Source organism: Haliotis rubra, unplaced genomic scaffold, assembly GCF_003918875.1.
Source record: "Haliotis rubra isolate DU_JTF1 unplaced genomic scaffold, ASM391887v1 Scf13, whole genome shotgun sequence".
NCBI lineage: Eukaryota > Metazoa > Mollusca > Gastropoda > Lepetellida > Haliotidae > Haliotis > Haliotis rubra.
This window is the reverse complement of record NW_025765225.1, coordinates 848382-873895: the sequence shown is the minus strand read 5'-3', so window position 1 is coordinate 873895 and position 25514 is coordinate 848382. Positions and strand designations below refer to the sequence as shown.

At 41.5% G+C, this 25514-nt stretch overlaps 1 protein-coding gene across 1 annotated transcript in view; it reads right to left on the bottom strand.

Annotated features, from left to right (window-relative positions):
- LOC124267084 (N-terminal kinase-like protein) overlaps positions 1-25514 on the bottom strand; it is a 29477-nt gene that overhangs the window by 3188 nt on the left and 775 nt on the right. The window contains 19 exon segments of the mRNA XM_046701916.1: positions 531-741; positions 989-1168; positions 5486-5632; positions 6281-6447; positions 6450-6584; positions 6921-6996; positions 7664-7852; positions 8549-8611; positions 8870-8962; positions 9526-9639; positions 10775-10882; positions 11525-11683; positions 11793-11828; positions 11830-11949; positions 12695-12785; positions 13193-13419; positions 14328-14447; positions 21536-21615; positions 22069-22132. Of these exon segments, the coding sequence (XP_046557872.1) occupies positions 531-741; positions 989-1168; positions 5486-5632; positions 6281-6447; positions 6450-6584; positions 6921-6996; positions 7664-7852; positions 8549-8611; positions 8870-8962; positions 9526-9639; positions 10775-10882; positions 11525-11683; positions 11793-11828; positions 11830-11949; positions 12695-12785; positions 13193-13419; positions 14328-14447; positions 21536-21615; positions 22069-22132 (2380 nt within the window).

Here is a 25514-nt window from a genome sequence, read left to right as displayed (position 1 = left end):
CCAGATCACCAAGGAATCTGTGTTCCAGTCATGAAGAAGCCATAGTGTGAGAAGTGTTGCCAGGTCACAGATGGAACCTTGACCTCTAGCCCCTGGCACCATGCAAATACTGATCACCTTTACCAGTTAAACCTTATTCCTGGGACTAGCCTACTTGCCTGGGTCAGTATAATTAATGAGGTACCCAGAGAGCTAGTAGAATGCCAGGCTAGGTATCTAGCGGGTAGTAGTGGATATCTACATGTTACCACAAAATGGACAAGTAAATGTACCAGGTTAAGATGCATCTCTGCCATTATGATTCTAGTCTAGGATCAACACCTCCTAACATAGAGAGTACAAGTAGCCATTATTACAATCTCCTTTCTAGTGCACATTTTGCATCCTATCTGCTTTTTTATGTTTATACCATCAGAAAATAGAAGAGCATTGAATTCAGTCCTGAATTAATCGTACAATGACTAAAAAAAGGAGATTATACTAATCACTGGCATTGTTCAAGATGCAAATGTACATTACAAGCTACATACCCCCTCCTAAGCCCCAGGAGTCATCTGTCCATCCCCCCTCGTCATTGTCCCAGCCCCCTCCTGTATCAGCCCAGGCAGCATCCTCTGATTTGCTGGAGGGTGATGTGACTTTTGCTGATGCTGCTCTCGGAGCTGGGGCTGGTGATGGAGACTTCTGAGTCTCCTTTGGCGGTGTTTTCCTCCTGGCTGAACTCTGTGATGGTTTATTTGTCTGAAAAATATTCATTTCAACAGATAAAACTTTACTTTCAACATTTGATCTGGTATGTTATTCTACTTAAAAATACATTTGGCACATTAAAGAATCAGTTCTGCGTATCATTAGAGAGATAAAACAAACCATACCCGTCAAAAGTGGAGTGGTATTTATTTATGATTACATGTACCCAAACTCAATTTTGCCAACTTTCTTTGTCAATGACACAGTGTATTTCATTCCTGACATTCAATATGATTACCTTGCCTACGCCCATGCTTGTTGAAAAGAAGTCACCGCTTGTGGAATCACCACCCCAGTTATAGTCACTGGTGGACATCATGCCACTGTCAGCTGTGGAGGTGAAGTCATCCTGGCCCCAGTCATTTCCCCAGTCAGATGCTCCAGACTTGGCAGCACTGGATCTACCTGAACAACCGCCCTGTCAACAGACATTCAACAATGTTTCACTGTCTCTACCTGAACTACCACCCTGTCAACAGACATTCAACAGTGTTTTACTGGATCTACCTGAACTACCGTCCTGTCAACAGACATTCAACAATGTTTCACTGGATCTACCTGAACTACCTCCCTGTCAACAGACATTCAACAATGTTTTACTGGATCTACCTGAACTACCGCCCTGTCAACAGACATTCAACAATGTTTCACTGTCTCTACCTGAACTACCACCCTGTCAACAGACATTCAACAGTGTTTTACTGGATCTACCTGAACTACCGTCCTGTCAACAGACATTCAACAATGTTTCACTGGATCTACCTGAACTACCTCCCTGTCAACAGACATTCAACAATGTTTTACTGGATCTACCTGAACTACCGCCCTGTCAACAGACATTCAACAATGTTTCACTGTCTCTACCTGAACTACCACCCTGTCAACAGACATTCAACAGTGTTTTACTGGATCTACCTGAACTACCGTCCTGTCAACAGACATTCAACAATGTTTCACTGGATCTACCTGAACTACCTCCCTGTCAACAGACATTCAACAATGTTTTACTGGATCTACCTGAACTACCGCCTCTGTCAACAGACATTCAACAATGTTTCACTGTCTCTACCTGAACTACCACCCTGTCAACAGACATTCAACAGTGTTTTACTGGATCTACCTGAACTACCGTCCTGTCAACAGACATTCAACAATGTTTCACTGGATCTACCTGAACTACCATCCTGTCAACAGACATTCAACAATGTTTTACTGGATCTACCTGAACTACCATCCTGTCAACAGACATTCAACAATGTTTCACTGGATCTACCTGAACTACCACCCTGTCAACAGACATTCAACAGTGTTTCACTGGATCTACCTGAACTACCATCCTGTCAACAGACATTCAACAATGTTTCACTGTCTCTACCTGAACTACCGCCCTGTCAACAGACATTCAACAATGTTTTACAGGATCTACCTGAACTACCATCCTGTCAACAGACATTCAACAATGTTTCACTGGATCTACCTGAACTACCACCCTGTCAACAGACATTCAACAATGTTTCACTGGATCTACCTGAACTACCATCCTGTCAACAGACATTCAACAATGTTTCACTGGATCTACCTGAACTACCTCCCTGTCAACAGACATTCAACAATGTTTTACTGGATCTACCTGAACTACCATCCTGTCAACAGACATTCAACAATGTTTCACTGGATCTACCTGAACTACCACCCTGTCAACAGACATTCAACAATGTTTCAATGGATCTACCTGAACTACCACCCTGTCAACAGACATTCAACAGTGTTTCACTGGATCTACCTGAACTACCATCCTGTCAACAGACATTCAACAATGTTTCACTGTCTCTACCTGAACTACCGCCCTGTCAACAGACATTCAACAATGTTTTACTGGATCTACCTGAACTACCACCCTGTCAACAGACATTCAACAATGTTTCACTGGATCTACCTGAACTACCACCCTGTCAACAGACATTCAACAATGTCTTACTGGATCTACCTGAACTACCACCCTGTCAACAGACATTCAACAATGTTTCACTGGATCTACCTGAACTACCATCCTGTCAACAGACATTCAACAATGTTTCACTGGATCTACTTGAACTACCACCCTGTCAACAGACATTCAACAATGTTTCACTGGATCTACCTGAACTACCACCCTGTCAACAGACATTCAACAATGTTTCACTGGATCTACCTGAACTACCACAATGTCAACAGACATTCAACAATTTTTCACTGGATCTACCTGAACTACCGCCCTGTCAACAGACATTCAACAATGTTTTACTGGATCTACCTGAACTACCACCCTGTCAACAGACATTCAACAATGTTTCACTGGATCTACCTGAACTACCATTCCCTGTCAACAGACATTCAACAATGTTTCACTGGATCTACCTGAACTACCGCCCTGTCAACAGACATTCAACAATGTTTCACTGGATCTACCTGAACTACCTCCCTGTCAACAGACATTCAACAATGTTTCACTGGATCTACCTGAACTACCATCCTGTCAACAGACATTCAACAATGTTTCACTTACCTGAACTACCATCCTGTCAACAGACATTCAACAATGTTTCACTGGATCTACCTGAACTACCGCCCTGTCAACAGACATTCAACAATGTTTCACTGGATCTACCTGAACTACCACCCTGTCAACAGACATTCAACAATGTTTCACTGGATCTACCTGAACTACCACCCTGTCAACAGACATTCAACAATGTTTCACTGGATCTACCTGAACTACCATCCTGTCAACAGACATTCAACAATGTTTCACTGGATCTACCTGAACTACCACCCTGTCAACAGACATTCAACAATGTTTCACTGGATCTACCTGAACTACCATCCTGTCAACAGACATTCAACAATGTTTCACTGATCTACCTGAACTACCGCCTCTGTCAACAGACATTCAACAATGTTTCACTGGATCTACCTGAACTACCTGTCAACAGACATTCAACAATGTTTCACTGGATCTACCTGAACTACCATCCTGTCAGACATTCAACAATGTTTCACTGGATCTACCTGAACTACCTCCCTGTCAACAGACATTCAACAATGTTTCACTGGATCTACCGCCCTGTCAACAGACATTCAACAATGTTTCACTGGATCTACCTGAACTACCGTCCTGTCAACAGACATTCAACAATGTTTCACTGGATCTACCTGAACTACCGCCCTGTCAACAGACATTCAACAATGTTTTACTGGATCTACCTGAACTACCGCCATGTCAACAGACATTCAACAATGTTTCACTGTCTCTACCTGAACTACCACCCTGTCAACAGACATTCAACAATGTTTCATTGGATCTACTTGAACTACCACCCTGTCAACAGACATTCAACAATGTTTCACTGGATCTACCTGAACTACCGCCCTGTCAACAGACATTCAACAGTGTTTCACTGGATCTACCTGAACTACCGCCCTGTCAACAGAAATTCAACAATGTTTCACTGGATCTACCTGAACTACCTCCCTGTCAACAGACATTCAACAATGTTTCACTGGATCTACGTGAACTCCTGCCTTGTCAACAGACATTCAACAATGTTTCACTGGATCTACCTGAACTGCCACCCTGTCAACAGATATTCAACAATGTTTCACTGGATCTACCTGAACTACCTCCCTGTCAACAGTCATTCAACAATGTTTCACTGGATCTACCTGAACTACCTCCCTGTCAGCAGACATTCAACAATGTTTCACTGGATCTACCACCCTGTCAACAGACATTCAACAATGTTTCACTGGATCTACCGTCCTGTCAACAGACATTCAACAATGTTTCACTGGATCTACCTGAACTACCGCCCTGTCAACAGACATTCAACAATGTTTCACTGTCTCTAGCTGAACTACCGCCCTGTCAACAGACATTCAACAATGTTTTACTGGATCTACCTGAACTACCGCCCTGTCAACAGACATTCAACAATGTTTCACTGTCTCTACCTGAACTACCACCCTGTCAAAAGACATTCAACAATGTTTCACTGGATCTACCTGAACTACCATCCTGTCAAAAGACATTCAACAATGTTTCACTGGATCTACCTGAACTACCACCCTGTCAACAGACATTCAACAATGTTTCACTGGATCTACCTGAACTACCACCCTGTCAACAGACATTCAACAATGTTTCACTGGATCTACCTGAACTACCACCCTGTCAAAAGACATTCAACAATGTTTCACTGGATCTACCTGAACTACCACCCTGTCAACAGACATTCAACAATGTTTCACTGGATCTACCTGAACTACCACCCTGTCAAAAGACATTCAACAATGTTTCACTGGATCTACCTGAACTACCACCCTGTCAACAGACATTCACCCATGCATCACTGGATCTACAGAGCCATATACTACCAATCTGTCAACAGATATTCAACCATTTCTCACTGGATCTACGTGAACTCCTGCCTTGTCAACAGATATTTAACCATTTAGCACTGGATCTACAAAGTTCACTACTAAACATTGCAGTAAAGAAGTTGTCAATTCAAATAACTTGTACTTCATCGTACTGACGTCTTACATGCAACTTAAAGAAGTTACACAGGAGTGGAACCCTTCAATCACTGCTGTGGTTTGTTATCAGAAAATTCACAATCTTTTTAATGTTTTGAAAACATTATGACTGTCTATTATTCCAATGGCTTTCTTTTCTAGGGTCAACCTGTATCCTTACCAATGCACTAGTTTTACTTTTGCCAGTATCTTCCAGACTGCCCCAGTCATCATCATCATCATTGTCCCAACCATCAGTCGCTGATGATGAAACTGCCTGGTTCTGCTGGCCACTGCGTGGTGCTGTAGGCTGACTGACTCCCATCTCCTGCATGCATACCAAACAGTTCTTGTAAACAATCGGATTAAATCAGAATATGTTTACCCATATTTCAAGTTTTATGAGTGTTTACAACTGCTCGTGATATTGTGCACCATTACATTTAAGCTACAGGCAGATTTTGGAAAACCTAACAACTGGCTAGCAGGACCTGCTTGTACATGAAAGAAATGGCCTTAAAACATAACGAGACAACATGCAGTCAGAATCAATGTTATGGCGAGGAAGTTAGGACTGTCTTGGTGTTCAGAGTGTTTTGTAGAACAGTACTCTAGTTACGATGATGTAAGCATGGATGTAAGTTCTGAATATTTACAACAAAATCTACTCCATCCACTGACTTTTAATTTCAAAAGATTCAGTTAAATCGGTCTAACAAATTAGGCCCTGCACTAAAACCTCATGTTGTCATACTATAATACACAGTGCCCTCCAACAGAAATAATATTCATCCATTCAAATTTATTTCAATCCCAAAACTGAAATTATTTGTTCCAATGAGACTAATGTAAAAATCTTGAATGTAATGAGTAAGACCATTTCACGTCACAATGTTTTACTCCTCGTCTTTAACATTTGTCATACCAGAAAGGTCAAATTTGGTCCTCATAACACCCAGTGTCATATAATACTCACGTCCATGTCTCCCCAGTCTTCTGCATCCCATCCTTCATCTGTCTGTTGCTCCTGCTCTTCTTCTCCCTCCTCCTCTTCTTCCTCCTCTTCAGCAACAGCTGGCTGCTGGGATGATGGTGTTGCCTTGTCTGGTGAGGTGGGGACTTGACCAGTGATATTCCTGACCCACCAGACATGGAAGGAGTCTTCTTCTTGGCTGTGGCCTTGTTGTAGATCTTGGATGTGATAGATGTCATCCCGGTCACAGCCCAGCCAGCCCAGCCTGCTGCTGCTGCTTCAGATCCACCCGTCATCACCTCTCTCTCTGTTGTGGAAATCAACACTTACCATGGTAACCAGTTACATCGTGAGGGAGGGAGGGAGGGAGGGAGGTTTTATGCCACTTTTAGCAATATTCCAGCAATATCACAGTGGGGGACACCACGTGGGGAATAAAAGCCGGGTTGGTACGCTGACGATCAGACACTTTAACTATGAGGCTACCCCACTGCCCGAAAAACATTTGAAACAAACACATATTATGTTTTGTATCATTTTGGGTATATGCAAAATGTATATACATGTATGTACATAATGTATGCAAGTATATCATAATAATATTGTATATGTTGAGTGTCCCAACAGACGGTTGACAACATACCTATTTGTTCCTCCAGCTCTGGATCTTCGGACACTTTCTCCAGTTTACCTATGAAACCCTTAATGGCCTTGAATACCTACAGAATCAACACACATATTACATCAACACCTCAAACATCTGCAAAATAACTCAAACATTTGCAGAATTCACAAACACCTCCTGAATACAGGAGCAGACATTTTATCTATACACGTAGTCATTTTATTATATATCATTATTTTATATTATTATTATACGATAATTATATAGCGCACATATCCAGGCAACTAGTGCTTGCTCAAGGCGCTGGTATTTCTTCCCTTGATCATTGGATGTCAATCTCAACGGTACATCGTGTTATCAATCTCAACTCCCTGGGGAGTATGCAACTCTTGCAGCCACTAGGCGCACCGAGTTATTGTGGCTTTCTCATCCTTATGAGGAACCCATTCACAGCTGGGTGGACTGTCCAAGTTCACTGCACGTTCCTGTACCTGCAACTAGGTGTTTGCGCGTATTCATGTGGCCACCATCTGGGTTGGGGAACACTGAAAGTCTTCACACAAAGTTGACTCCAAGGTTTTTACACCCGGTGACAGGTGGGCTTGATCCTGACACCTCAACCTTGCTGGGTCACTAGCCTGGCGCCTTAGCCAGCTCACCCACTACGCCCCATTTACCCATGTATTGATATATTAGGCTACTTTTGAGACTCTGTATCAATACTAAAATTTCCAGCCAGGTATGAGATATAATCAAGTTACCTGGTCTCGGACGATCTTCTCCGGGTCCATGGTCATGCAACACAGTGATGGCAGAAGGCGACCCGAGATTTCCTTCAGGCTGTACAAGTTCTGTGTGGCTGCCAGACCCAGCACACCTGCTTGACGTGCTGGAGGGAAGGGGTCCTTAGTTGCTCGCAGGAAGGCCGAACACAGGATCTTCTGTCTGATCTGTGAGGGAAACACGTCCTTGATTACTTATCCCTACACCTGGCACATGTGGGTACTCACAATACAGAGGAACAGGTCCTTAATTACTTCTCCTATAACACCCAGGTATATGTTATCATCATGATATGGAGCAATAATACACTGGTAAATAGTATCACCATAATATGGTGCAAAAATGCATTGGTAAATGATATCACCATAATATGGTGCAATAATGCATTGGTAAATGGTATCATCATAAAATTGTGCAATAATGCATTGGTAAATGGTATCATCATAATATGGTGCAATAATGCATTGGTAAATGGTATCATCATAATATGGTGCAATAATGCATTGGTAAACGGTATCATCATAATATGGTGCAATAATGCATTGGTAAATGGTATCATCATAATATGGTGCAATAATGCATTGGTAAATGGTATCATCATAATATGGTGCAATAATGCATTGGTAAATGGTATCATCATAATATGGAGCAATAATGCATTAAATAGTAACTGACTTTGGAATCCTATGTTGACTCTTAATGTGATTAAAAGATTATCATAAAGGATAATGTAAACAGTTATCTAAATCAACATCATTTAACATAGTTAAGTTAATACCCAATATGTATTTTAAAATCAGAGTCTGATAAAACATAGCAGAAAGTGTCAATTGGACCGTAACATTTTTTATATAAATACTTACGCTTGGGTTGAGAAAATGTCCGATCTTCCCAAGACAGACTGTGGTGTTTGTTCTGATGCCGCCCTGTTAGAATACAGGATATTACATATAAATAACAACGTATGTGATATCACTTCCCATTTGTGTATGACAAGCATTATTTAAATTATCATGAACCAGAACAGTGTTTAATGCTGAAGTGGAAGCTGTTAATGATTATTAAGCACATACCACAGCAAAAGAAAAATAAAACATAAATAATCCTAAAACATTTAAGAAAGACAAGAAATTCTTTCATAAATTGTGTAAATTCCCATCAATAGTAAAATATGCAAATATTACCTGATCATCCTTAGCCTGGAGGCGAGCAAAATGTTTCATAAGTTCTTCATTCAAGTTTTTATAGTTGAGTTTTGATGCTAAATGAAGCATCGCCTGTCAAAAAATATCACATCAGCTGGTATATTATTTTATTTTTTCAACCTGTGCATATTGGAAATAGGCAGGGCTTTAAGTTCAACAGTGAAGTTGTAGAGAAGGACATCAGCAAATATCGAAAGATAGATATTGTTATTTAGAGCAGAAGTCTTTTCATTACTTGAAATATCAAACCATTCTTTCATAAAAGATTTGAATCAGTTATATTTAGATTAATCTTGTTAAGAAATGTGAGGTTTGAACAGATTTGTACAGATATCAGAACAATGAACATGACTGGGGCAGCACTCAAACAACCATCAGACTTCACAGGGAGTTGTCTCCCCTTCATCCTCCACCCCATCTTCCAAGCCACATTTATCTTGATAATGTAGCATTATAGCAATACTGATAATGTGTATTGCAGCCAATATAGAATATATAACAAACTTTACGCAGCCCTCACCATCTCTTGTCAATAACCCAATGAAGATTTCAAGTGTACTCTCTCTGAAGAATTTTGTCGTTCAACCCTACTTCCTGATCTAACTGTTTTAGTCGACACTACTTCTAAAACTCACCTTGATTGTGCTCTCCCTGACCACTGGATTTGTGTCTGAGAAGCCACTGATGAGATTGGGGAAGATCTGATCATTCACTGTGTTAGATTGTAAGTGTTCCACAAAATACTCCACCTAAAAAATCAATACATAGACACTTGATACTGTTCAAGCAAAGAGATCCAACAAGCTTTATTGAGCTTCCAATGTCTCACTATGGAATGAAATATACAGACATTCAACTCTTGGAAACATTCACTCCAAACTACCTCATCATATATCACCTTCATTATCATATATCATTACCTTAAATTATCCCCATCATAATCTTCCCATCATAATGTATGAAGCCCATTCCTGGTGTCCCCTACCGTGATATTGCTGGAATATTGCTGGAATATTGCTAAAAGTAAAGTAAACCTAAACTTGGTCACTCACTCATAATCTTCAATCTCCATTAGAACATTACCATCTTCTTCCTTGTTATCTATTATCCCTTTTATCACCACCATTGCAGTCATCTCCATCTTCTTTTTTGCAAACCATTATCAACTTAATCACCACTAGTGTCGTCACTACCATCATTACAAACATTTTCCTCATTATTCATCATCATCTTAATCATCACTAATGTGATCCATCACGGCTTTCATTCATCAACACTCACATCATCTTCCTCAACAACCATCTCTTATCATCATCACTGTCAGTTAACATATCTTATCTTGCCTCACACATAAATGTCGTTTTCTGATTGGCTGAGCGCTCTTCTATTATTTTCAATGTACCCCGCTTACAAGTGAGTAACATTTCTATGCACCCCGCTGGGAATGCCGAACTCATTTGGTACTTCGTAGTAGTAATTCTTTATCTCGAATAACATTAAATCACGCATGATGTACGGAAATTACCGATGTTTTGCGAATGCCAATCGGAGGGAAATAACTCTAAATTTGTTTTTCATGTCGTCTTGTTGTCTGGTACTCCATACTATGATCCGATACCCGTGCTTCAAACATTTCAAAATTACCATTGAGGTGTTCGATAAGATAAATATGTTGTTCACTGGTCCCTCGGGGCCCATGGGTTGATGTACCCTCAATGTTTCAGTATGTTCCCCTCTCCCTTCAGGCTCAGGGAACATAAACAAACATCGAGGGTACATCAGCCAATGTCCCCCTCGAGACCAGTGAACAACTTATAATATATCATTGTCCCTATTTTCATCATCATTATTATCCATGATCACCATCATCCATCCCATCCGTACCTGTTGCAGAAGTTTGACTCTGGTTGCTCTATCTGGTGAGGAGAACAGTTTGACAACACAGGGAACTATTTTCTTTTGATACTCATCAGCATCAAGCAGTTTTCCAAGCTGAAAACAGAAATTTAATTTCACCATTGTTACATATGTGTAGATTGTGACATGGGCACAATGTGTGAAGCCCATTTCTGGTGTTCCCCCGCTGTGATATTGCTGGAATATTGCTAAAAGCGGCGTAAAACTAAACTCAGTCAGTCAGTCAGTGAGTGTAGATTGTGCTGAAGTTGACAATACACAAAGACATCAGAGTATATATAAATGTGCCCATTAATGTCATGAGCACCTGCTTCATTTACTGTTCTCTAGAAACACCATACCGAGGTGATTATTTCCAACATGCTTCCGCTTCAAGAAAATATTTCACAGCTGGACCACATCTCTTTGCAAATAAAACAAGAACTTGACAAACCATAAACAACATCATCATTTCTACTTCAAGCCTGGCCAATCAACTTGTGAAAGCCATACAAATCAGCTAGGCATACTGTAACATCCACTACAATGTATTAACATAATATTTGACATGTCTGAGTTGGCATCACTTGCTTGCCATGTCACAACTGATCTTGTTTACACTTTGAGCAACTGAAAGTGTAATGGATGTCAAAGAGTAGAGCACATATTAATGAAATGTTATTTAAACGATACCTAGAATTCAAATTGAAGTTATTTGTATTAGACATGATCCATTACCTTAAACAAAGGTGCTAATACTGAAGACCCAGCATTGCCGTACTCGAATGCATTCATGAGCTGTGGTAAGATCTTATGTCGACAGAACTGGGGTGGAAATGAATCTAGTGATGGAGTGAGGTTGGAGAAAAACTTTGTCTTTTCATTCTGGTCTTTGATCTGAAACAAGATGAAGTCTATTTATTTCAGAGCAGAAAGAGGATGTAATACAATGTTTTACACAAATAATGCAAAATGGAAACAAAAATAAACAAATCTGTGGTTCTACCTGAAATTCTTCCAAGAACAACATGGACTTGACAAAAAGAATTGTTCATGAAGCCATCTTTACGCTGACATGCTCCCATGAACTTGGCAGGATTAGGCCTTGACTTGGGGTTGGCCCCAACAAGTTCACAGTAGTTTGGTACAAGGCTTTTTGGAATCTGTAAAAATAACATTCATACAAGATTTATGGAAGTTATGTCAACAAATGCTGTGAGCTCTGAGCAATATCAGAGTTGTTTTCTTTGTTACTCAAGAAATTTTATCGAAGACAAAGTGCTTGCTCAATCAGATAAAAGTCTAAATACTGAAGCTATTGCCTGCCAATGACACATGGCACCTTATGATGTCTGTGTTGCAAAATCACAATCTTGGAACCCAGAAGATCAGGAAACAATATCTTCAAGTTACTCTGGAAAGTTTGTTCCAGACCATCTATGCCAGTTCATGCAGCAATACCCACTCCATCAACTGTATTAGTAATGCCCTGGATTGTATGGACATCCATTTTGATCATAAACTACACTTACAAAATTGTAGCTAACTTCAGGCAATACATAAAAATCCACAATTATATTCCACACGTTCCTATTAACTAAATTACCTGCATTCTTAATAATCACATTTCCATGAATGTTGACAACATTTTGTTTGACTGTCTCACAATTAACCAATAACAGGCGTAAGAGGTGACTAACGGAATCGGGTGGTCAGGCTCGCTGACTTGGTTGACACATTTCATCATATCCCAATTGCCTAGATCGATGCTCATGCTTTTAATCACTGGATTATCTCATGCAGACTCAATTATTTACAGACCACCGTCATGTAGCTGGAATATTACTGAGTGCGGCATAAAACTAAACTCACTCACTCACTCACACCAATAACAGTCAAACACAGTACCTTGCCAAGTGACTTAAGTGCTGATGTCCTTGGTAGTGTTCCATTGAAGACTTCCCAGATAAGACAACCCAGTCCCCACATGTCCGATGACCTGAGACACATCAACACGTAAACCATATGTACATCACTAGCACGAGTTTTGTGAAATTATCAACACAACATAAAATATTTCTGAAAAGAGCACACATTATGTACTCCTGATCACTGAACCACATGTGTACCTTCCCCTTATATTTTACAATAATAACTGAGGCATATTGTGACAGGAATATATTCACATTGGAATGACATGTTTTATTGAGTCTTTTCCATTGTAAAGGTGTTGCTCAAATATATTTTGCTAAGCATGTTAAGATTTCAGACATTGAACATTTTAACTGCCTTCAAAACTAACACACAACAGACACACACATTTAAAACAAGTTGATTATGAAAAAGGTGTACTGGCATGAGACAAATTATGTTTGGTAAGCCTAACTGTACAAGTGCAAGGCTCACCACTTATCTCCCCTGATTCCCCTCTTCATATCAGCCTTCTCAGGAGGATCGTACTTTTCCAAAATGGGGAGTATTTTGACAGGGGGGATAGATTGTGCCCCCTCAGCAGGGTACATGTACTCGACTCCACCCAGCTTCCACTCCCCGGCCTGGTCCACGAACACTGACGCCATGCACACATTGTTGTGGATCAAGCTGCAGTCATTCACCAGGAAGGATAACCCTTTCTGTTAACAACAACAATGGAGACTATTCATGCTGTTTGTTAGGCTGTTGCAAATAACACAGCTGCAGGCAGAAATTATTTGTATTCAACCATAATCATAGAATTTGAATGTCCTACCTGCAACATATATATGGTTTAAATTTTTTTATACTTTCCTCTTTAGCATTATCAAACAATCTCATCCACTCACAACTATTAACCTGATGATAACAACAATGAAACTATGGACATGGTAAGGACAAGTACAAAAATAGGGACATGGTCAGGACCATGATCAATCCAGGGATATGATTATGTAAGACAGGGCGGAATCTATGGACATGTTGGAATCAAGGATGAATCTATTGATATGATGAAGACAGTGATGAATCTATGGACATGCTAAAGACAAAGATGAAGTTAGGGATATGATGAAGACAGTGGTGAATCTATGGACATAATGAAGACAAGGATGAATATATGACAGGATTACATAAAACCATGATGAATCTATGGACATGCTAAAGACAAAGATGAAGTTAGGGATATGATGAAGACAGCGATGAATCTATGGACATAGTAAAGACAAGGATGAATATATGACAGGATTACATAACACCATGATTAATCTATGGACATGCTAAAGACAAAGATGAAGTTAGGGATATGATGAAGACTGGTGAAATTATGGACATGGTGAAGATAAGGATGAATATATGGACAGGATTACACAACACCATGATGAATCTATGGACATGGTGGAATCAAAGATGAAGTTAGTGATATGATGAAGACAGGGATGAAATTATGGGGCATAGTACCTCGATTATTAGATTATGGCATCTATCGGCTTCAACTGTGCTCAAACTAAATATGTTATGGAATGCAATGGGGAAACAGTTTGAGCATGGATTTATCACTAGTACCAACCACGATCTGATGCAGGCCCCATGATATGGCCAGCTCATTCTTGGCATCTCCGTCATTGTTGTTCAGATGAGTCTCAAGTGGGGTTACTGCCTCAGTGGCAAAGTATATCACCTTATCTGTCTGCAAAAACAATTATTATAGAAACTTAGAAAAACCTGTAGAGGTTTCCAATTCTTTGAAGAGAATCGTCCTTGGGGTACATATATGCATTTTCTGCGCTTGAAAATGTCATGTGAGAGTTGTATCAATGTTTTAATAAAATTTTGTACAACAAATAAAAAAGCCTTCTTATTTATTATACGTCCGTCACCAAGCTGAGTTTCCTCCCTGACACGCATGTGCAGTCAACCAGGTAAGCACCTAAGCCGAAATCATCATTCCTTCTGCTGAACAAATCAGTGAACAGAATTGCGGGGAGGTGGCGGCCCTACCCCAAGGACGAACCCTCTACAGTTTTATCTAATTCTTTTTCATAGAGATCGTGCTTGGGGTACATATATGCATTAACACAGACTCCCAAAGACTTGAGGCTAGGGAGAAGGGAATTCTGTCACAGTACAAATAAATAGCGATCTCGTAATTACAAAAAGTTACTCACGCCATAACACTCACCTGTCACTTGTCCCCGAAGCTTCCGCGAGAGGCATTATGGGAGGTGACCCGACAGGGAGAAATCGTACTGAGGACCGACCTCAACATGTTAAGCATGACAACACATCATATAGAGTGTAAACAAACCCCGCCCATTAAGTGAAAACTCTATAGAGAGCATTGTAAGGGGAAACCACCAGTCACAACCGAAAATCTCAACCGAGCAACTGAAAGTTGGCAAGAATCAACAGCAGATATGTCAATTAAACAACAATTGAACACAGCATCTCTATAAAACCAAATAACCAAGACTCACTCGGTCAGGGTGGCAGGACACTGTCCACCGGAGAGAACAGAACGGCCAAAGCGTGCTTCATCACGGGAGTGTGTATCCAGCTGATAGAGCTGTATGATAGTGCTAGGCCGGGTCCAAATAGTGGCAGAGCAAATCTCTTGGATGGGCAATGCCGCTGCAAACGCTTTTGTAGTGGCGACTGCCCTGTCCGAGTGAGCCTTCAACTCCTCAGGGGGAGGCTTGCCCTTAGCCTGATACGCAGCACAGATTACCGACATAAGCCAGCGAGATAGTGTCTGTTTGCTGGCAGGAGCCCCAGCCTTCCCGCCACCATAACAGCAGAACAGATGGGTACAAGTACGGATCCCTTGTGTTCGTTTGATATAGACCTTGAGGGTCTTACGGACGTCCAACGGGTGAGTACTCGTTGCAGAGGTCCCAGATGTGGAAGGCTGGGTAAGAGCTGTCACATGGAAAGCGTGATTGATCTTCGGACGGTAACTGGATGGATCACAGTCAGTGCTGGGTCTGCAGACATGGCATGTAAATTACCGACCCTTCTCCCAGATGTCACCGCCACCAGAAAAATGGCCTTCCATGTTAACAGCTGAATGGAAATAGCTGATAGACGTGAGAAAGTACGACCAGACAGCCAATCGAGCACGATTAACAAATCCCAAGGTGGGCTGGTATGCCTGAGAGCAGGTTGAACCCGATCCACGCCAGCTAGGAAGCGCTGCATAAGAGGGTGTTGCCCCAGAAGAGCACCATCCACAGGGGTGTGAAAGGTGGAAATAGTGGTGGAGTAGCCAAGAATGGTCGAAGCCGCCAAACCTTCTTCCAACAGAGACTGCAGAATCTCCCAAACCCGGACTAAATCCGCAGAAAAGGGATCTGCAATTCCCCTATCTGAACACTAGCGCGTGTAGCGGGACCACCTATCCTCATACTGAACGTTTGTTGAATCCCGCCTCGAAGCCAGAATTGTGTCTGCAGCTGCTGCAGGAATTCTGCGTGCCTCGAGGCTAGACCTGACTGAGGCCAAGCCACCCACTGAATCCTTGGACTGGAGTGTGGCGCGCCGTTCTGAGTGAGAATGTCCGGTCGCAAAGGTAATAGAACAGGAGGCTGAGCCAGAAACCTGCGCTGGCGCCTGGGGCTGGGAGAGGAACGAAGATACCATCTCCCGTACTCTGGTGATCCGGTTGGGCGACAGAGACACAAGACCGTATTGAGTTGTGAACCGCGCCCGAGATAAACCAAGTCCTCGGTGAAATACACAATGCCATTTTAGAAAGTGGTCAAATGTAACATATGTTATATTTGGGATTACACTTTTTTAGTAAAGTACAGATTCTAGTACTTTTTGGGGGCTGAGCGAGTTAGGCGTCTGACTTTGTGTGCTGGCGATTAGGTGCCTAACTCTGAGGGTGTGGGTTCGAATGCCAGATGGGACTCAACCCCCAAAAAGTACTAGAATCTGAACTTTACTAAGAAAGTGTAATCCCAAATATAATATACGTTACAAGTCCTGGGTGGGTACCAGGTCAGATTTCTTGAGGCTTATGATCCACCCCAGTCTAACTAGAATGTCTATCACTGTGTGAGTAGAATCTAGGCTCGCTGCGCACGCAGCAACCAGTCGTCCAGGTACGGGTGACAATGCCTTCCTTGCGACCGCGTGAGGGTAGCCGGTACTAACATGAGCTTGGTTAACACCCTGGGGGCAGTGGATATGCCGAAGGACAGCACCCTGAACTGATAACACATCCCGTCGAAAGAGAACTGGAGGTGCTGCTTGAACGTGGGATGAATAGGCACATGTAGATACGCATCCTTTAGATCGATCGACGTAAGCCAATCGCCGGGCTGAACAGTGGAGATCACCGTAGCGAAGTGTATCCATCTTGAAGGATGGATCCTCTAACATGCGATTCAACCCCTTGAGGTTGAGAATGGGACGTCTTTTCGAACAAGAGAGTACATGGAGTAAAACCGCGCCTGTTCCTCCCCCGGTGGTATGGGCTCTATTGCGGACTTGTCCAGCAAAGCCTGAACCTCATCACGCAGAATACCCACCTTTACCGGACAGGACGACACTAGAGTGCGCCTTATGCCGGTGAACTCTGGTGGGCCTCGCTTCCACAGCCGACACGTACAGTTAACAGCACCCAAGAGTTGTGTGTTTCCTTCTCCCACTCCGGAAGGAAGAGAAAGAGGCGGCCCCCCACTGGGATGTGGTAAGAGTGCGTGAGTAGTCCCCTGCAGTTGAACTGGCTGGGACGTACCCACGGAGACAGCCTGCACGTTTAACGGGAGGTCGGGGCAGACGGACCGTAAAGAGTCCCTGGTCAGGTGGGCCTGTACCTCGGTTAGTTGATGCAGGAGGACAACATTAGGTGAAACGTCACCTGTACCCGCCTCCGCTTCCAGGGCCGACCTCTGAATCGAGGAGAGGTACGCCCCATGGACCACAACCCGAATCTGTTGGATAGCATTCCGGTATACCTCCTCATAGGTACGGTATGCCTGCCGCAGAAGGGCGCCCGACTGGGCATACGGTGGAACCAACCGCCCCTGTTTGGCAGGCACCCGAGGGCGACCGAGGTAAACACGCATTCGTCCACCACCGGAACCAGGAAGAGGGACTCATCACCCAGCTGCTTCACAAGTTCAGGCAATCGAACTGGAGCCTAGAGCCAGCTTGTAACAGGTCCACAACATCCTGAATCAGGGAGGGCAAAACGCGAAGCTGCGTCTGTGAAGGCTGCTGAGGAGCAAACGCCTCACCCGACAGGCGGAACTCAGATGAGCCCTGGCAGCTAGTCGGTACCGCAGCTTGGGGTAGCAGTAGCGCAATGCGCTGACGTACCTCTCGTAAAGCCGACAAGAAGCAAAAAGCGCGCTCGGATTCCTCAACCTCCCTAACAGGTCCACCACCGGAACCAGGAAGAGGGACTCATCACCCAGCTGATACTGCTTCACAAGTTCAGGCAAATTGAACCGGAGCATAAACCCAGCTAGTAACAGGTCCACAGCATCCTGAATCAGGGAGGGCAAAACGCGAAGCTGCGTCTGTGAAGGCTGCTGAGGAGCAAACGCCTCACCCGACAGGCGGAACTCAGATGAGTCCTAGCAGCTAGTCGGTACCGCAGCTTGGGGTAGCAGTAGCGCAATGCGCTGACGTACCTCTCATAAAGCCGACAAGAAGTGAAAAGCGCCCTCGGACTCCTCAACCTCCCCAACATCAATGTACTTGGCCCCCGAGCCCAAGCCAGAATCCGGATCCTTTTGAAGATCCCCAACCCCGTGGAATGCCGAGCCACAGACAACGAGGGGAAGTCAGAGCCCGAGACGCTCTCCGCTCCTGCCACCGACCGCATGCCAGGACCCCTGAGACGCAGGAGGCTGCCCTGACAGAACTGGAGTCCCCGCTCTCAAGGGGATAGGGTGCGCACGGACCGGAACACCAGGAATACTCAATACCCTCCGTCCAGAGCCCGAAGGAGTCCTCCAACCGACTCATGAATGAGGGACTTCACTGAGTCCATATGCTGTTGGAATAATTGCTGTATGACTAACATATCAATTGGAAGGCTCTTTAGCCTTTTTAGCTTTGGATGGGGGTGTCTCCTTGGTCGGGTCACCTTCCGCCTTCCTCAATTCTATGTAGAAGAGGAAATCGGCAGCCCTTCTCTTCTTGGCATGGGGGGAGAAACCAAGGCAAAGTTCGCACACATCAGGAGTATACCCAGCCTTTTCAAGGCAACATAAGCACTTGTTGTGCTTATCGGCAGGCGGAAACCACTGCCCACAGGCACACGCCGTTAACGCCGGAAAGCAAACACGCAACGCATGTAGCTAACGGCCAAAACAACAGCAAAATACACATATAAAACATTGAAAATATGTGAATGCGACAACGCGACATGAAATAATTGTTGAATAAAGCAATATTTCAACCACGTGGCACGCCAAACTTCCCGCCATGAAATAGTAACACCTACGTAAACCACGGGAAAGCTAGTGTAAATATTAATACAAAAGTCACATAAATGAGAAATAACCAACTGCAAAGTCAAAAGAGTATTCTAAAGAATGAATAAAGACCATACATACAGTAGTTGAGGTGAGGTGAAATTGGGTTTAACGTGTACTTGAGAATATTTTGCTCATATGACGACGTGCATGCGTGTATATGTGTATGTGTGGCTGCTTGTACTAGCACAGACTGAAGCTGGTTTTATAGTGCTAGCCCACTGAGATACCATGCCGCAGTGAAGCATGAATACCCCACTCAGACACATTATACTGACTCCGAGCCGACCAGTCTTTGTTGTACCCATTAATGCCGAGCGCCAGGCAGGGACCAACAAGTACCAGATTTTAACGTCTTTTGGTATGGCGTGGTCGGGGATTGAACCCGCGACCTTCCGATCTCCAGGTGGACGCTCTTACCACTACACCACGGAGGCAGTCATACAGTAGTTGAAGTCACAGACATAGTCGTAGTACGCATCTACGTAGGTCAGCACCAGTCAAGCACATGTGTACACAATGCATGACAGCAGAAGGAATGATGATACAGGCTTAGGTGCTTACCTGGTTGGCTGCACATGCATGTCAGGGAGGTAACTCCATGTGGTGGGGGCCGTATAATAAATAAAAAATGCTTTTTTTGTTTGTTGTACAATAATTTATTAAAACATTGATACAACTGTCACATGACATTTTCAGCTGCAGAAAATGCATATATGTACCCCAAGGACGATCTCTATGAAAAAGAATGTACATTTAGTACATATGACATGAGTTCACCATGTGGACGATACAATGCCACACTGTGATTACATAATGCCACTCTGTTTTACTTGACAGTCAAATGTCTGTGAGTCGACAAATGTTTAGCTAAAACTATTAAAAGATTATTTCATAATTACAGAACACATATATTATTTATCTCAAATCTGGGGCCACTTCAAACAACTAGTAGACATAGTAGAGAGATCAAAACTTCTCTTAAATGTGGGTATTTCACACAAATTCATTCCAATAAACATTATAAGCACCCCTTACAAAAATCATCATCTTACTCTTAGCAGGGAGACTATATAACGGGGAATCGTCACTCCTCGAAAAGCCCCTTAGCGTATGCCTTGGCTCGTCATGTGACCAGTGTAGCCATATGGCGGAAGCTTAGTTTTTAAGATTGAGCCCGGTTTATTTTCAACAGCTGATTACATTCGCTGAGTGTTGTGACAACTGAAAACCTACATAGTACATGTAGAAGATAAGTTACCTATTCTGTCACTTCATTTTAAGTCAAATACCTGTTATTAGTGTCAGTATTAGTACAGTAGATTTGTAGTAAAGTTTCAAGTCGGCATGTTGTAGCTCACTGGCTTCAATTCTCGGCACACAGGGAAGAAAGACTAAATTCTATCACTAAAAACTTCTTTCACATATTCGTTTAATTTTTAGAAGGGAAATATACCTTTAGTTGACAGGTGTTTGCAAGTAATAGTGATAGCTTTATAACTTTAAAAAAATTGTTAGGGTGTATTTGAGGTGTGTGAAAAATATGACATATCGCCGATCTGTTCTGATCTGCCATTGATGCTTGTGATGCTTGAGTGTTATAGTACTAAAACTTCTTTCTTTCTTGTTGATCTTAGTATTTGACAAAACTGGAAAGGTGTTTACAACACTTTGTGATAGTTCTAAACTTTCTGCTTTCGAGGGGCGTGTGACAGTGTCAGTTAACATTCTGTCAATGTCCATGCCATTCCACACATGCAATAAGATATCTGAATTAATTACTAATGTAAAAAGTCTCAAAGTAGATTTTTTTTTAAAAAAGGACAGCTGATGTCAACACATGTGTTCTAGCGATAGTTTTGCGTTCTTTAACATGTCTGGGGAGAGATGGCCGTGGTGTATCATTTATTCTTTCATTCATTCACATATGTATTTCTTTCTTTTGTTCTTTTTCTTGATTTCTTTCATTCATTCACCTATAATTCTTGCTCTTAATTCTTGCTATAATTCATTCATTCATTCAATCAATCATTGTAAAATTCCGACTGATACAATAAACTGGCTGAAGTACTATTAAACGCAGCCGAAGTTTGTGGTTGGAACGAACCAAGTCATTGTGTGCGTTGGAGCATGACGAGGCACACGCTAATTAGTACAAATGGTAAAGAAAGCAAGCGAGTGACCTATCCCTATTGTAGAGTATCCCTGCTCTTAGTCATAAACGGCACAAGTGTAGGTATACTTTCTCTGCTTTACTTGTTCTAAATCTAATGGCAAATCATACCTCAATTCCATCAAGAAAAGTCAAGAAATTTGGATGCCGCAATGTCTTTATCCTCTTGAATGCTCCTTTGCAACTTGAACCTGGTAAAAATCACAGTACAGTTAGGATGCAGCCGTTTGATGTACTCAGTCAGATTACGAATCTCCATTGCATATTTAGCTATGGTTAGTCAGTATTACAATACAAAGTCAGGTTAAAATTCTTTCTTCTAAGCTTGATAGATAAATTTTCAGACATAACATTTGGATACCATGCTTGAGCAAAGAAGACAAAACTGACATGTTTAGCAATACTTATCCACAAGCAAAATACAGTGCAAAATTTGTTCTTTCTTCTAACCTTCTCTGGTAATATTGTAAGCTCAAAATATTCAAATAACATTCAGTGACAAGGGTCATACAATAGAAACAAAGTTGATATGGATTTCAACTGTTTATATTTTTCTTTTGTCACATTTTGATATAGGTGCTGGCATGTTATACTTGCATAATAAAGTTACAAGCATTCACATAAAAATTGACAATGTATAATACATACCTGAGATTCACTGGCACTTTTGACATCAAATGCAAATACTGACACAGGATCTCCAGTTCCCTAGAAAATAAATAAGTATATTCTGGATTTCTTTCATGTTTGCATCCTACTGATGTTAACACCATTTTAAACCAGCTCCGATGTCAAATCATCCCAACTGCTGCCTTAATTATTTCCATCAATACAAAGTTAAATAATTGGGCATGACTGCAGGTTAACACTTCATGAATAATAGTAGTAAATCAATCAATATAAATATGTCCTTGCAATAAAGCAAAACTCCAAGCTACTGCAAAATGACATTTGATGTATTTCCTACTGGCTTTATTTCCTAAACGCTCTCTGTCGTCCACAGACATCTTCAATCATCTCATCCTCCATATGTAATAAAGAGGCACATTTTAAGCAAACGTATGAATCAGAAAAAAGACAGGGGTCTTTCTTGACCTGGGCATCCTCATCTTGTACCAAAATTATTGACTGACACAGTCCCACCTTCTTATCCTGGTGATCAAAGTGTAGCACATTTGTTCCTCTTAGGATGTTAATACCTAATTTCTTGAGAGTGCACAGTCCAGGACAATATCATCTCAAAAACATACTATAATGGAGGTGTCAGATTGCCTACAAGTTGATGTGTGCTGGGAATATTCATAAAACATTACATGTTTCCTGAGTACAGGACAATTGTACTCAGGCTGAGAAAGATCTCTATTTACTTAAGATTTGTGCATGTTTATACACCATGCTCTGTTGCTTGGAATTGAATTCAAGGAAGCAATGCACTTCACCATGTTCACTGCATGCACTTGCTCAAACTTCAATTTGAGCCATGTGGAGGATCAAACGTATCTTGCCAATCTAATTAGCCAGCAATTTACCATAGCCAACTAATCAGCACCTGATTGTTTACCTCTATGAACATGCACAGAAGCTATTTCTTTCGCAAACTTAAATCATGATATACAGTGACACCCAAGATACCCAAACATATTTGTTTTTGTGTAAATTGTCCGGATAACTGAATATCCGGACATCTGGATTTCTGTCATCCAGGCTTTAGTGTTGAAACGGTAGCGAGCATACACTTCTGCTTTAAAATCACTTCCAAAACAGGTTTGTTGTTTTAATTTGCCAATTACAATTCACTCAGTGTCAGATAGGCCTAATAATCACCACCCTTACCCTGCTGATCGGTCATTAATCTGGATTAGCAGACCATGTCTTGTGTCAAGACGGTTATCTCCCAATTGACAGACACCCATTTGACAGACACCCAATTGACAGACACTGAACTAGAAGGTTAATTAGGGTAACACCTACAGGTATAATGGAACAGTCCAATGTCTAGCGAGTAGAGCAGAGTGAGCCTGAAACAGGTTCGTTACTGAGAAGTTTGATTGTGGATAAATAGAACTTTGTTGTGATTAAATGATTTCTCTTCTCAAAATTGATTTTACTATCAATTGCTATCGAATATGAAAACAGGTTTGTCACTGAGAGGTTTGATTGTGTTTATTGATAGAAAAGACCCCTCCCAATAATAGCATATGTACAACAGAAGCTAACTGAGAAAACATTTTTTTGGGAGAGATATAGATATGTACATATTTGAAAACATTCTGATTTGCAGTAAATGAGACACCTGCATTGCCATGTAAGATATGATTAATACCAATCGGTGTTCTAATTTTAACAATACTTTCTAAAGATTGTAACATTTTATGTCTTTGTATAGTATACAATGGACATTCAAGGAAGTAATGAAAAACATTCCCACATCCAAGGCCACATTGACATGATGTGTCATATTTTAGATATATTCTAAATAAGTCGTAATTAAGTACACTCGTCTTAATATTGTGTGCAAAACATATAACTTCTTTATTCCATATGAATTATATTTAGGTTCACATTTGTCTTTATTTGATTTATATGATACAACAGTGTCACAATTTCTAATAGCCAAGCTGATGTTTTCAACATGATGATGCCGACTCCCGTTAGACTAGAAGGTTAAACCGAAATGTTTATGAAAATAAACTGTTTTTATATTGCAGCAATAAAAAATCAAATCTTTTCATCCATCTTTCGAAACAAATAATATAGCTTCAGTTTGTTGCTGTGTTTTTATTTGGACTATTCCATTATGATGTGTAGGTAACAGGTAGTAGATAATCTGTTCGCTGAACCGTAAATGTTGTTTTAAGGTGTCTGCGAACTGGCTGTCTGCGTAATGGGAGGACACCGTCAAGACACATGGAAGATCAAAGATTTGTGCGGATAAGTAGGTCAATTTTGTGTTGATTTAGCCGGTTGGTTTGTAAAATTTACTGTCTGAAATGGAAACTGGATATCCGTTATAGATAGTCACTTACATAATGTAAGAGATTGTTTTTATGAAAACTGACCGGAAGGCGAGGTTTCCATATATATGGGTTCTGGGTATCCAGGTTCTCACTGTATGTTTCATCTCAAATTACACTGGATTAATTTGTTAAAAGAGATAGCTAGCCCATTCAATAACCATGATGACACAGATCCAACTACAGTATTAAGGATCATCAAGGGGTATTTGACCGGGAAAGGATACCTAACACTGATGGCAATAAAGGCATACTTCATTGGAAAGGGGAGTGGGTCAAATGTTACTGTAGCCATTGTTTCTGTAATTATGCCCTATGTCCTCACCAACCCTGTCAAGCAAGTCTAAGTGCATTGCAAAATCACTAAGTGGTTTTCCTTTGCTGGCAATGAGAAATGCTGTCACAAACAATTTCTCAATTTGATCGTAATTCTTTTTGCCCATGTTTTAAAAACACTTCAAAACTTTTCCGTCTGTCTCTACTTTATTATAGCTTGTCCCAACCACCAAATCACTGGTTTCACCGCTGTGGATATAATATGACACACACTCAAACTGTTGAACTATCGTGAATTTTCAGTGATACCTTATCAGAATTTTGAGCACCAATTGACAAACATGTTCTTTACCCCATGCCACGTTGATACAGATGGAAATCGTGCACAATATTTACAAGTCATAACGTCTTTTTCTTCATCGTAAAGTAACTAAGTCCACTTTGAACACCAAGACTTCTGAAATTGTCTACAACGTTTCTCGTTGTCAAATTTTTATCTTTCAACTGTTTGGTGCAAACATCTGCTTTGGTTTCGCCACCAGAAGCCTTTTCAACCCCGTGGCTGATTGTAAAAAACTATCTAACATTTTTCTAACATCAAACGGTGACACTCAGTCGTCTGCTATTCTCTCTCGGCCTGACTGTTGACTCGAGTGCATGCCAACTTTCTCGTCAGTGATGGGTCAGTTATTTATAGAAATGCTCGCTTTGGTTTCTATAGCTTTACTGTGAGGCCCCGACCAAGGAGTGATAAATAGCAAAGAAAGATAACTCTAGTTTATCATTATTGTGAAAGTTAC